At 36.9% G+C, this 14996-nt stretch overlaps 3 protein-coding genes across 3 annotated transcripts; 1 reads left to right on the top strand and 2 right to left on the bottom strand.

Annotated features, from left to right (window-relative positions):
* Nucleotides 1–5106: 5106 nt before the first annotated feature.
* LOC122506337 lies at nucleotides 5107–6375 on the bottom strand. The gene is made up of 2 exons (XM_043618452.1): nucleotides 6242–6375; nucleotides 5107–6196 (listed from the first exon to the last, which is right to left on the bottom strand). The coding sequence occupies exons 1-2, from the start codon at nucleotides 6373–6375 to the stop codon at nucleotides 5107–5109; spliced, it is 1224 nt and encodes a 407-aa protein (XP_043474387.1).
* A 2267-nt stretch (nucleotides 6376–8642) lies between these two features.
* On the top strand, nucleotides 8643–9584 carry LOC122506336. Its single transcript, XM_043618451.1, has one exon. It carries the CDS (start codon nucleotides 8643–8645, stop codon nucleotides 9582–9584), a length of 942 nt encoding a protein of 313 aa, XP_043474386.1.
* Nucleotides 9585–12044: 2460 nt separating this feature from the next.
* LOC122506335 lies at nucleotides 12045–14783 on the bottom strand. The gene is made up of 3 exons (XM_043618450.1): nucleotides 14396–14783; nucleotides 14074–14330; nucleotides 12045–13961 (listed from the first exon to the last, which is right to left on the bottom strand). Exons 1-3 carry the CDS (start codon nucleotides 14781–14783, stop codon nucleotides 12045–12047), a joined length of 2562 nt encoding a protein of 853 aa, XP_043474385.1.
* Nucleotides 14784–14996: the final 213 nt, after the last annotated feature.

Here is a 14996-nt window from a genome sequence, read left to right as displayed (position 1 = left end):
TCTTGTTTTGGTGATAAATTAGTTTTCAAAAGGCATAAATTACTTATTTTTAAATAAGAAATAATTTTCTTAGAGCTCAAATGACAATAACAATTCAAAAAGCAAGAATGCTAATAATTATTATCCAAAAGGGGATGATAGGGAAGAAGAAAAAACACAGCTTGATAAAATGAACAATGTTGAAGTGGAAAATGATGGAAACGATTCAGATATTGGTGGTGACAAAAGTAATAATGACGGTCATGAAGATAGTTCAACACTTATGTATTCCACAAATATTTCTGGCTTTGTAAGATCCAATATTCATAATGAACAAATCAAAAATTTAGATTTATATTGTTTTCAAATTTGTTTTAATATTTAATTAAATTTTTTTATTTTACATTTTCAAAAAGTAATAAATCGAAAAAATTAAGATTAAATATAATAATATTTCCAAACTTGTGAATTGTTTTCCGATTGCAACATTTTCGTTGAAGAAGATTTATACCAAAAATTGAAAAAGGAATCAAATAATCCTACCGGGTACGCTAGATCTCTGTTAAGCTTAATTTTTACTCCAGAAGCACTTATGAAATGTTCGTTGCAAGGAAAAGGAAAATCAGGAAAACCTGGACTTAATTCAAGAGCAGTGAATGTTTTATTGCGTAAAATCATTTAAACATTTCCATTTTATTTACTTTTAACAGCTCTTTAAAATATCATTTCCTTTTTTTGTAAACTGTAAATATCGAAAACAAAATATTTTATTAAATTTCTTGGGATTTAACTTTCAGAGTTTACTACAAAATAATATTTACATGTTGTTTTAAAATTACTTAATATTTATTGAAGCTGTTCGTAAACGGATTAAAATCATTAATTGCCCATTGCAATGATTAAAAATTTGTATTCCTCATTAAATTACGAGTTTTCCAATAAATAAAATTTCTATTTAGAAGATGTTTTTTAAAAATTTTTTTTCTATTAGCGAACTTATAATAAAAAAATCTGATAAAGTATAATTAAAATTTTAAGTAAAAATGTAAACAGTAAAAAAATTCTTCAAGTAAGAAAAGGTTTAAATAAGATATTTATAAATATTTACAGAAGAGATAAAGAATTAAAATTTGTTGTAAAGAAAAAAATTTTACACTCGAAGATAACAGCAATACTCGTTTATTGTTATAATAATCTGGTCACTATTAGAATTCTTTTGAAGAGCGCGAATGTAATTTTACCACCTTACTTTAGAAAATTTTTGAAACAACGCTTAAATATCATACATAAACTTTTCTGTCCAGTTAAAAATTAAAATGCTTTAAATTTTCCAATAAAATTACTGTAAAATTCTATATATATGCAATTTTTCTGAAATATTTTATAGAATTCGTGCAGAAATTCTAATTTCTACTTAAATTCTACAGAAAATTCTATAGAATATTCTATAGAATGCTCTATAGAAATTCTATAGCAATTCTATAGAATATTCTATAGAATTCTCTATAGAATCCTCTATAGAATGCTCTATAGAGTCATTCTATAGAATCACTCTATAGAACTTTTTTGACTGGGAGAATATCGGGGAACATTACTAAATGCTAATTTGCTTTTAGGACGAGACATGGTGAGCTCGTTATTGGGTGTACTCTTTCGCTTCAGACAAAGAGCGATTGCCTTTAAAGGAGATATACGAGAAATGTTTCTGCAAGTAAAAATTCGAGACCAAGATTAGTGGGCCCAGCAATTCCTGTGGCGAGGAATGGACAGATAAAAGGAACCGGAAACATACGTGATGTCATCAATGATCTTCCGATCTACGAGTTCTCCCTGCTCGGCCAATTACGTCATGAACAAAAATGCGACAGAGTTTAAAACTCAATACCCTGATGCCGTCAAGGCCATCGACAAGAAACACTACGTCGATGATTATCTCGACAGTGTTGACACCAGAGAAGAAGGAGAACAGAGAATAAAGGAGGTGATGACTATACACAAACGCGGGGGATTCGAAATAAGAGGTTGGAGCAGTAACAGTCCGGAATTACTACAACGATTACCAGTAGAATCGAAATGCCGAAAACCCATTAATCTCACTGTAGACAAGGACAACACAGAAAGGACATTAGGAATTCGATGAAAATAATCGGTGAACGAGATATCATTCAACAAAAACTTTAAGAGGATATCCGAAGACACAATTAACGGAACAATGAACCATGAAGGGAAATGCTAAGAATCATCATGAGCATCTACGATCCGCTAGGAATACTACTACCACTCACAGTAAGAAGCAGGATCTTAATGCAAGAAGTCTGTCGAAGCCGCGTAAAATGGGACGAAAAATTAGTAGGCAGCGAAAAAAAGGGATGGATCGAATGCACGAAAGATCTGAAAGAAGTGGAACAATACACAATTCCACGAGCTCATTTCCCCAAAAGTCAACTGCCCGAAACTATAGAACTCCATTTCTATTGCGATGCTAGCGAAAGGGCATTCTCAGCAGTGGCTTATTTTCGAGGGATCAGAAACGATGGGAATATTCAAGTATCATTCGTAGCGGGAAAAGCAAGAATCGCTCCCCTGAAGCCTATGTCAATACCGTGAATGGAGCTCCAAGGAGCACTCATAGCGTGCAGGCTGCGGAAAACGATCATTCAAGAGCACGAGATCAATATTAAACGAACAGTCATGTGGACTGATTCACGAACAGTACTTTTATGGATCAGGACTGATCCGCGAAAATATCAGACATTCGATTCTCCAATCGTTTAGGCGAAATTGATAAATTATCCGATCGGGAAGAATGGATGTGGGTTCCATCCAATCAAAATCCGGCAGACAACGCTACTCGGAACAGCGGGAACGTCAAGTGCCTGATGGATAGATGGCTACACGGACCGGAATTCTTGCGAAGGGACGAACACCAGTGGCCAATCCAGCCGATTGTAGGTACCGAGAGACTACCGAGAAAGGAATTCAAGAAAAGTTTCGTTGTATTGACCGTTACAAAGGCAACAACGGTCCTACCAGATATAACCAGGATATCGAAGTTTATGTGTCTGATCCGCACAACCGCCCTAATATTATTATCGGTTAATCGATGCAAGGGAAAGAAGGAGATTGGCGATGGCACTACGCCGATGCTACTCGAGGAAGCCGAAAGACTGTGGATCATAAGACTCCAAAACGAAGATTTTGCTAAAGAAATAAAGGCAATAAAGGATGGAAACCAAATACCGAAGAATAGCAAGATCCATCGACTAACTCCGATGCTCGACGATGATGGGATATTAAGGGTTGTTCTGGGTTCAAGAAAATTTTCTAATATTTTTAATTTTACAAATTTTATTTTATTTTTATATAAAGCATCACAAATAACTAAAGAAAATTAGATATTTTTGTTAACATTAACAGTAAAAGAACATATATTAAATGATTATTATTATTAGACGTGAAGACACCCGCACTAATCAAATTCTTCGTCAATATTGCCAAATTATCTTATTTTTCCTTCCTCGATCCCAGGTGTGTTTTCCCTCTCCTCTTGCTTCTATTGTTAGTCCCCGCCGTTAAGTCTGGCGCCTTATTGTTAGTCGCCGACGTTGAGTCTGAAGCCTCGACCCTCTCAGCAGGGCTCCGGCGTTTATCACTCAAAGTGAGCTGTAGGTAATAACAAGTGGGAACATTTTATCAATAAAATTCTTTATCTTTTTGTTGGAAACGGAACAGGATAAAAAGAGAGGATACAGCCAAATCAGTCTGATTTTCATCCTGATTTTCAGGCATTATATTTCAGCACAACTGAATATTTTATTCAGTTGTCAGATTTTCAAAACATTACAGCCCAGTTGATAAACCTTTTTTTATCAACTGTCAGAGACACAGATTAGATTCAGCCTAGACGAAAAACCATTGTTTTCCGAACTGTCAGAGAACGTGTCAGTTTCTTATCGTAAACTAGACAACAACTTCACAAAAACTATAAACTAAACTTTTAAATAGTGAAAACCAAGAACTAAACAAAACCAAACGGTAACAGAAACACATCCCAACACCAAATTCAAACTAATAAAGTAGAAGATTAAAACTAAATTTTTATCTCCATCGAGAATAACCTTTCTCCGTACGAAGTCGTAGACTTTGTACCTACTGATTTTTGGTAAGCTTTATTAGCTTACTTACTGGTCGTATTAGAGACGTTTTCGCCAATTGTACTTTTACTACTTTAATACGCTTGTCCTTCCCTGGAAGAACTTCTGAAATCACCCCTTTCTTCCATGTATTTCTAGGAGAGTTGTGATCCGCTATTATTACTACGTCTCCTACACTCAAATTTTCGGTTTCATTGGTCCACTTTTTATGCGGAAGTAGGGTTAAGAGATATTCTCTCAGCCATCTTATCCAAAACGAGTTGGAAAATGCTTGTGCAATCCGCCATTGTTTATGCGTGCAATCCTGAAGAGCGTCAAAACGACTGAATGTAAAGTCACCTGTTGAGGATCCCAGTAAAAAATGGTTTGGTGTCAAAGCTTCTTGATCCCTAGGATCTATTGACACATGCGTGAGTGGACGCGAATTAACCATGTGTTCGGCCTCTGCAAGTAATGTTATTAATACTTCTTCTTTTGGAACTTGGTCTCGCAAGGTCACTTTTAGAGCAGTTTTTACTGATCTAATTAGGCTTTCCCACACGCCCCCCATGTGTGGGGCATCTGGAGGTATGAAAACCCATTTTATTTCTAGATTTACCATAAACTCTTCTTGTGCCCGAAAATCTAACTCTTTCTGAGCGCTTAATAGTTCGTTGTTCATCCCGATAAAGTTTCTCCCGTTATCAGAGTACATGACCTTTGGTTGCCCTCTTCGGGCAATAAGACGTCGCAGAGCCATTATCGCAGAGTCTTTATTCGCGATATGTGGTAGCTCTATATGTATGGCCCTTGTCGTCAGGCAAGTGAAAAGGGCTCCCCAGCGTTTCTCTCCCCTACGGCCTATCTTAACAATCATCGGACCGAAGTAATCTACTCCGCAGTGCGTAAAAGGACGTTGTCGATAAGCTACCCTACCTTTAGGTAAATCCTCCATCATTGGCACTACTGGTTTTTTTCTAGTCAGTATACAGAACTAACACTTTGCCGATATAGAACGTAATGATTTTCTGGCGTTTACAACCCAAAATTTCTGTCTGATTTCGTTGAGGACTGTATTATCACTCCCATGATTAGCTTTCTCGTGATATTCTTGTAATATTAACCGTGTAATCTGGTGTGCTCCATCAATTACAATAGGTTGTCCTTCGAAGTCTAGTTTTCTAGGGACGTTAACACGACCGCGAACTCTCAAGAGACCGTCTTTTCCGATTGACGGAGTTAAAGACCTAATTTTACTTCTATTATCTACGGATTCTTGACGAGACAGAGCTAGAATTTTTGACTTGTAACAGTCATTTTGAATTTCACCTAATAGAAATATCATTGCCTTTCGAAGATACTCAGCCGTCATCTTTGGTTCGACCCTATATCTCATTTTATTAATTGCTACTAAAATCCACGCCGTACTTCGCAGTAATCTATTAAATTTTGAGAAGCGTTTTGGGTCAGGTAGGTTTGGTTTAGCTAATTTGGTAACCAACACGGAATGTACCTTTTTTAGTTCCGTTGGCAGATCTGTCGGGTGATTATTTGTTTTCAGACAGTCCTGACTCGGCCAATGATCCTTTTCCCTACCTAAAAATTCTGGGCCATTAAACCATCGGTGGTTTTTGTAAAGGGAACCGATCTTCGGTTTCGTTGCGTGGTCTGCGGGATTACATTCTGAAGGAACCCAGCACCATTCCGTAGGATCAGACAAATCTAATATTTCAGCCAATCGGTGGGAAACGAATGTCTGGTAGTCCCTAGGATCTGTTTTAACCCAAAGTAGTACAATACGCGAATCAGACCACAAGTAACGCTCGTTTACCTTTATTTTTTGCTCATTTGCTATCAACTTTCCTAACCGAGAAGCTAATAGGGCTCCTTGCAGTTCGAGGCGTGGGACAGAAAGTGTCTTTAATGGAGCTACTCGACTTTTACTACCGATTAGTGTTACCTTAATTGAGCCGTCGACGAATTTCAACCTCAAGTAAGCTACCGCTGAGAAAGCCTTTGGGCTCGCGTCACAGAATATATGTAGTTGGGAATCTGATACTTCTAGTTCGGACTGTGTGTAACATCTAGGAATCCTACAGATTTTAATGTCAGACAAATCTTTGACTTACCCTTTCCACGTAACGTATTCGTCATCTCTTAACTGACAGTCCCATCCGATTCCGCTTACCCAGACTTCTTGCATCAAGATTTTGGAGCGGATCAGGAATGGAGCCAAGAAACCCAGGGGGTCAAAAACAGACATGATTGTTCGTAGGAATTCTCGCTTTGTTGGTTTCTTGTCTCCACTTAGGGTTTCTTTAGGGATTTTACTTAAATCAATTTTAAACCTAAACGAGTCAGAGAGTGTCCAAGTATAAACCGAGGGCTTTTTCCTGCCCTATGTTCTCATTTTTGAATTGAATTAAATGCAAATCGTTCGATTGATTTATATGTGAATTTAGTATATCGCGTTCGTTTGATGTCCAGGCGTGCATCTCAAAACCACCGGCATGATTAATTTCCGTAATTTCTTTTATCGTTTGTATTGCTTTTTCTTTCGTGTCTACGCTCATTAAACAGTCGTCAACGGGACTTTTACCTGTAGTATTCGACTTCGTATGTGTCGGTCTAGAATCGGAGATTTTTACTGCCGTTAGTACATTTTTTGTTGTTTTTCCTGCACTTCCCGAGGACCCTGCTACACACGCCATTTCTGCTTCTCTATACAAAAATTCTGAAAGCTTAACTAACCTTGGCTCATTACTCGGATTGATATTTACAAATCTGTTATATTCGTAAATCAGTGCTGGTGGCATTTTTGATATTATTTCTTTAAGCAAATCAGGGTTGTAGAGATGCCCGGTTTGATCTAAACACTGTATAGCCGATACACTGTTTCGTACTTTAGTGGCAAAACTAACGATATCCGTTTTAGCTGTATACATTCGCGGGAGCGCTTTGATTTCTGTGACGATCCTATCAGTAATTTTATCCGCATTACCGAAGCGTAGTTCGAGAGTTTTTATTATTGTTTCCGCAGAACAGGCTGTAACCATCAAGGAATCCACTGATTCCTTTGCCTCCCCATTTAGAGCTTCATATAGTCGGGCTATATTTTCTGCATCCGAGTAACCCCCGAGTACAGTAGATGTCTGAAAGGCTCTTTTAAATCGAAGCCACTCCAGGCAATCTCCTGAGAACGCGTATACGCTAATCTACTAATAATGTGTTGAGGGTTATACCCAGGATAAGGTTCTTTTAATTCCCTGACGGCCGAGACTAGAGCGTTTTTCAGTTCTTCGGCAGAGACATTTCCCGAGATGTCACCCTCACCCTCTTTTGATTTAACACTACTTAATTTAGTTCCGACAGGAGAAGGCGGGGGATAGTAGTGAGGGCGGTTATTCCATACATCTCTCTCCCAACGACAGATACTTGATTTCGATATACCTCCCAAGTTATTATAGGAGGAAGAGGTCTTTAACTGAGCTATCACGGAGTTGGCGTGTAGCTTCTAATCGATCGTTAATTAGATCGAGCTCTATTTTCTCTCTTTTGGCTAGCATCACACGTTTAACATGAGCTTTTTGTTCGGCTGCTTCTAAAGTCAAACGTCTCTTTCTCGACACAAATGATCTTATAGAATTAGAAGAAGGAATTGACTCACCATACCCCCGTTCTTCGAGATCCCTCGGTTTCTCGGTGGTGTGCTCTGAGATCTTCCTGGTCCTGACGTTCAGAGTTGTTCTCTGGTTCAGGCCGGCCGGACACCGATCTTGCAGGTCTCAGCTGAATTCTTATGGAATCTTCTTGTCGCACAGCGCCAGTTGTGGGTGGTCCTAATCCTCCAGGGATCACCAATTCACGTGGTCCTGCTACAGGTAAATAGTCTCTTACGTGTTTATCCAAGGACATGTGCACGTCAGGCGGATCCTTTCGAGCAGATTCGACCATTTCTTTATGCTGGTTTTTCTTTGAGCGTCCGCGTTTTCTTTCCTTTTGATCCATTAGAGAATCTCCGGCGTTTATCACTCAAAGAGGATACAGCCAAATCAGTCTGATTTTTATCCTGATTTTCAGGCATTATATTTCAGCACAACTGAATATTTTATTCAGTTGTCAGATTTTCAAAACATTACAGCCCAGTTGATAAACCTTTTTTTATCAACTGTCAGAGACACAGATTAGATACAGCCCAGACGAAAAACCATTGTTTTCCGAACTGTCAGAGAACGTGTCAGTTTCTTATCGTAAACTAGACAATAACTTTACAAAAACTATAAACTAAACTGCTAAATAGTGAAAAACAAGAACCAAACAAAACCAAAACGGCAACAGAAACACATCCTAACACCAAATTCAAACTAATAAAGATAATAGGAATAGAGAGTAGGACACGGATCCCCCGAGACGGTCATCAACGAGGTCAAACAGAAGTATTGGATTGTGAAATTGAGACCAACAGTTACATCAGTGTCGGCACAGTGCCAATAATGTCAAGTTCAGCGTGCGACACCTTCGATTCCACAAATGGGCGATCTACCTCCAGCGAGATTGGGTTATCATCAAAGACCGTTCACATTCTGCGGAATCGACTATTTCGGTCCCATGATGGTAACCGTTGGAAGACGTAGAGAGAAAAGGTGGGGAGTTCTAGTCATGTGTCTGACTACACGAGCTATCCACATTGAACTAGCATCATCGTTAAATTCGAGTTCTGCTATCATGAGCTTGAGGAGAATGATGGGACGTCGCGGCAAACCGGTAAAGATACACGCGGATAACGGTACCAACCTAGTTGGAATGAACACAGAACTGCGAGATGCACTTCTTGAGATTGATTATGACCATGTGGCATATGAGATGCTAAATCGGGGTATAAAATGGCGATTCATACCGCCCTCCACGCCCCATATGGGAGGGAGCTGGGAAAGGCTTGTAAGGAGTATCAAAACGGCACTGGCGGCAACACTAAAGGAGAGAGCACCTCGAGAGGAAGTGTTAATGACGCTTCTTGTAGAAGCGGAACACGTGATCAATAGCCGACCACTTACCCAAGTGTCAGTGGATCATAGGGATGCAGAAGCACTAACGCCAAATCACTTCCTCATCGGATCGTCATCGGGAGTATCTTCACCAGGCCAATTCACAGACGGAGACTTGTGTTCGCGTAAAGGCTGGAGACAATCACAACGTTTAGCCGATATGTTTTGGTCAAGGTGGGTGAAGGAATACCTCCCAACACTAGTCGTAAGAAAATGCTGGACACAGGAAACAAGACCTCTATTGGAAGGAGACGTGGTACTTGTTGCTGATTCAACTCTTCCTCGTAACACATGGCCGAGGGGAATAATAACGAAAACCTATCCAGGAAAGGATGCACGAATCAGAGTAGCGGACGTACGGATTAGAAACAAAACCTTCAAACGGTCAGCGGCAAAGTTAGTCGTCCTGGTCCCAAACGATCAGTAAGAATAGGACGACAGCCCTATTCGGAAGGGAGGATGTTGGCAAGCTAAGGCCCTCAAGAACATATAAGTGCGACACGTTTAAACTAAGAAGGCATAATTGAAACCTACTGTACAGCAAACCTGGCTGCGAGCTGTCTTGTGAGTTATATATTAAAAACAAGTTACTGAGGACACAAACAAATGGTAATACTTGGCTCTGTTTAATATCGAACTGTAGATCAGAAATCGGTGGTGTTGCACATTACCCCACAACACCCTAATGCTTATAATACATTATGAATTATTTATTTAAAAGTGAATATTAATTTTTAATAATCATTGTAATTCGGGATTATTGTGTGTACAACTATTAAAATAGTTTTCACTTTGTCCTTATAAGTAACAGAATATACGGCACTGGCATTGATATATAGTAGATTAGCCCGAGTTCTCATCGAGACTCAGTGGTCGTGAGGTTTAAATAGGTGCGTTAAAGGCTACCGGTATGCATCAGGGGCAGAAGGGGACGTGAGTTCGATCCCACATGCTAGCGAATATTTTTCATTCTAAGCGTTATATAGAATAATATAATTACTACTTAATCTGTATAAGTGTGTGTTGTGAATAAAAGCTGTAAACATGTTCGTAAATAATATAAAATGGTCTGTTATAAAAATAATTTAAAAGAATATTCGAATTAACGCAAAATTGTCTTTTTTACTAAAATTATTTTTTAATATTATTATTTCAAATGATATTTATTATTAATAATATATATTATTTATATGACAAAAATAATATTAATAATAACTATTAAAGAAATTATTGTTGAATTACTGACTGAACGTGAGAACAGTGTTGCCAGATGGCAGAGAATAAGAATCTTTAGACTTCCAAAATTTATCTTTAAAAATCTTCAGATTTTTAAACCAAAATTTCTTCAAAATTTCTGCAAATTAAAAATTTTTTTGTAAATTTCAAATTAGAATTTTTCATCGAATTTTAGACAGTAATCCGATTTAAGCTAAAATTCACAAGAATAATTTGTAACATATATGGTTAAAGAAGGTTATGTTTGCGCGGGATATTTAAAATTACCTTAATATAAAAAGGTGAAAACATAATTTATTTATATAAATTAAATATGATAAGTATTGTAAATGTAAATTTAAAAAATATAAATTAAGAAATATTCATGCTTACTTTTTTTAGAGTGTAATAGTTATTAAAACATTTTTGAAATAATAAAAATTATTTAGTTACAAAAAAAAGAAAAATCATATTAGAGTTCTGAATTTATTCAACATTTCGCTTTTTAAAAATAAATTCTTTTAAGAAATACATAATGTTTCTAATAATTTTTGTTTTCGTAGTCTTAAATATTATGAGACTTTAATATGTAGAATCATTAATCTTCTTTTAACAATAACATTTATCGTATTCTTAAATTTTAATATCACAAATACACAGTTATTAATTTCAGGTACTGTAAATAACTATAATTTAAAAAATTAATTTTTTTAAGAAATACATAACGTTTCTAATAATTTTTGTTTTCGTAGTCTTAAATATTATGAGACTTTAATATGTAGAATCTTTAATCTTTTTTTAACAATCACATTTATCGTATTCTTAAATTTTAATATCACAAATACACAGTTATTAATTTCAGGTACTGTAAATTACCATAAATCATGAAAATTGCATTAAGTAAAGTAACTTCTTAAGAAATAAAAATAATACTTAAAAATTAACTAATTTTTGCTATAATAATACTAAACTGAGAAATCTTTTTTAAATATCAATCACAATATCAAATCATAATTGCAAATAAATTATTTTCAGTACATATTTGAATTGTGCTTTTTAACTCTTTAATGGCCAGTGGTACACATACGTACCACCTACTTCAAAAAATCATAACTTTCCTAAAACTTAACGGATCAAATCCGCTAAGGTCTCATTTTGAAGGGGTGAACGAAAGTAATTAATACATATGCTTCTCATTTTCCAAAAAACTACCCTTTCTGAAATACACCCCTTTAAAAAACGCGAAAAATGACAAAAATTGTAAAAAAGGTATAAATTTAAGAAAAAAAATTTTTTTTCGGCTTACGCAGTAACAAATGTTTAAAAATATTGTAATCTTTGTAAAAAAAATTAATAACAAAAATTTTCCTCGGGGTAAAAACAAAATTAATGAAAACTACCCCCAAAAAACAAAACAATTTAAAAATCTACCGAATTCGCCTAAAATTTATTACTCAGGGGTTTTCGAGGTCGCTGATTACGAATCTGATGTCAGTTTTCAAAAATTCAAAATGGCGGATCCAATATGGCGGCCAATAAATTAAAAATTCATCATATTTGCCTGAAACTTGTTACTCGGGGGTTTTCGGGGTCGCTGATTACGAATATGATGTCAGTTTTCAAAAATTCAAAATGGTGGATCCAATATGGCGGACAATAAATTAAAAATTCATCATATTTGCCGGAAACTTGTTACTCGGGGGTCTCCAATGAATCCCGGTGTTAAAACGCGTAAATCATTTGGATCCATTGACATTGGTGTCAGTGGCCTTGAATTTAAAATACTTTCAATTTCACATAAATAAGAATTTAATTCCTCGTATGTAAGAAGTGTCTCACCAATAGTTCGTCGCAAGTGGTGCTTAAGAGACTTCACCGCTGCCTCCCAAATCTCACCGAAATGTGGAGTCCTTGGAGGGGAGAAATGCCATTCGATATTTTGATCATTCATTGCGTGACTAATAACTCGATTGTGTTCGCTCGAATTTAACAAATTATAAATTTCATTCAATTCATTCTTTGCGCCCACAAAGTTCGTTCCGTTATCAGAATATAATCTTTTACTTTTACCTCGACGTGCGAAGAATCGACGCAAAAAAGCCAAAAACAATTCTGTAGACAAATCCCCCACCAACTCTATGTGAACTGCCTTCGTACTAAGGCACACGAATACTGCTGCGTATACTTTTATTTTATTTCTGTTTCGAAAACGCTTTTCTTTTACAAAAAAGGGGCCGCAGTAATCAACTCCAACATTTTCAAACGGCCTTGAAGCTGTTACACGCACACTCGGCAAGTCACCCATAACATACGAAGATTCCTTTGGTTTTATTCTAAAACATTTTATACATTTATTAATAATTTTTTTTACAGTCAATCTACCGTCAATAGGCCAAAACGACATTCTCAACGCGTAGAGAGTTCCACTGATGCCTGGATGCAGGTTCTTCTCGTGAGTATCACGGGTAATTAAATCAGTCAACGGATGATTTTTCGGCAACAAAATCGGATGCTGCTGTTTAGATGATATTTCAGCGTTTTTTATTCTTCCTCCTACCTTCAATAAATTATCTTCCATAATCGGGTTGAGTTTCAGCAATTTTGATCGGCTCGATAAGTTTGTTCCTTTTTTTAGTGATTGAACTTCATCAGAAAATTCTTCTCTTTGAGCTAGGAAAAGAAGTCTCGTGAATGCTGCTTGAATCTCGCTTGTTGTCAACAATTCCGGAAATTCAGCTGGACCACGCATCCTTGATCTAAAACGCAAACAATAAGCTACGACATGAATTAACTTTTTTAGAGAAGAAAAACGATTCCAAAGATTGAATTTTTCCTTAAGAGATCCAGTCAATGTTACAGTCTTTTTTTGTTCCGGCAACTCCACAATGGTACTTCGAAAAACAGGCCAATGATCCTCTGATTCCCGAAGCCAACTTGGACCAAACATCCATGATTCATTGGTGACGAAATCTCGAGGCAGTTGTCCACGAGACACATAATCAGCGGGATTTTCTTCTGAAATTACGTGTCCCCATGAGGTCGTTGAGGTCAAGGTTTGAATCTCAGCGATTCTATTTGCTACAAAGGTTCCAAATCTGTGTGGTGACGAGTGTATCCAATTTAATGTTATCATCGAGTCTGTCCAAAGTCGCACTTGTTCCTCTTCGATCTTCAATGCATCTAGTACTATTTTCACCAGCTTTGCAAGCAAGAGTGCTGCACAGAGTTCGAGTCTTATCAAAGTTACAGTTTTCACAGGGGCTACTCTGGATTTTGCGCATAATAATGTAACTTTGTATTTTTCTCCATTCGAAGCTCTGATGTAGATGCATGCACCATAAGCTTTCTCGCTTGCATCCGCGAAACCATGCAATTGAACGACTTTCATTGATTCTTCTCTAAATGACCTTGATATTCTCCAATTATTTATGATTGACAGTTGACTCCTAAATTGTTCGAATAATTTCAAGATATGTAGTGGAACTGGATCGTCCCAAGATGACTTTTCTTTCCACAAATCCTGCATGAGTATTTTTGCAAATACTACAACTGGAGCGATCAACCCACAAGGATCGTACAACTTTGCAATCTGTGATAGCATGATTTTTTTCGTCGTAACAATTTGTTTGTCATCATCTTTTAACATTAAATAATAACAAATCATGCCCGGAATCCCACACAATTCCCAACGTCTTTGAAACCTGAGAGTCCAATTCAAGCAATGTATTCCCATTTTGTGGATCCTGTGTTATCTCTAAGCTATTTGATCGCCATTTGCAGAGATTCAGTCCAGCTCGCCTAGTCAATTCAGTGAGTTCATCCTTCAATCCCTTGCATTCTTCGTCTGTTTCAGCTCCGGTGATCAAGTCGTCAACGTAGAAATCATTCTCCAGAACCTCGGCAGCCCTTGGATACCGATTCCTCTCATCCTCCGCCAGTTGCTTGAGACAACGTATTGCTAGGAATGGTGCGGCAGAAGTCCCATAAGTGATGGTTTTGAGTTGGTAGTTTTAACAGGCATACTTTCATCATCTCGCCAGAGTATTTTTTTGGACTTGCGATCTTCTGGATGTATAAGGAATTGCCTATACATCTTCTCGATGTCCGCTGTTAAGGCAATCGGATATTGACGAAATCGTATCAGCAATGTAAATACTCCCACTTGAATGGTAGGCCCTATCATCAATGCTTCGTTAAGTGAAATGCCTGTTTTTGTTGCGCATGATCCGTCGAATACCACTCTCAAAATCATACCCAAAATCGTATTTTTTAGAACGGCGTGATGAGGAAAATAATAACCTTCAGTTGGCTTGCTGGTCGATGGCTCCATGTGATCTAATTTTTCGTATTGTTGCATAAATTTCTTATAATCTTCCTTCAATTCTGGATTTTTTGACAACTTTCTTTCCATAATAAAAAACCTACGTTGTGCAATTTCATAAGAATTTTCAAGATTGTCCTTCTTTTCATTAAATCTCTTCAATCTTCCAAAATTCCTCAAGCTGTGATGATAAAGAATTCTTGACAAGATTACATTTTAATTTTTGTTGATCTGGACCACTAAATAATTTTCCTGTAACTATCCAGCCTATTTTCGAATTTTGTAAAGAAGTATTTGGGACAG

Source organism: Leptopilina heterotoma, unplaced genomic scaffold (assembly GCF_015476425.1).
Source record: "Leptopilina heterotoma isolate Lh14 unplaced genomic scaffold, ASM1547642v1 Lhet_409, whole genome shotgun sequence".
Taxonomy (NCBI): Eukaryota; Metazoa; Arthropoda; class Insecta; order Hymenoptera; family Figitidae; genus Leptopilina; species Leptopilina heterotoma.
Note: the sequence above shows the minus strand (reverse complement) of the source record. Positions and strands in the feature narration are given on the sequence as shown.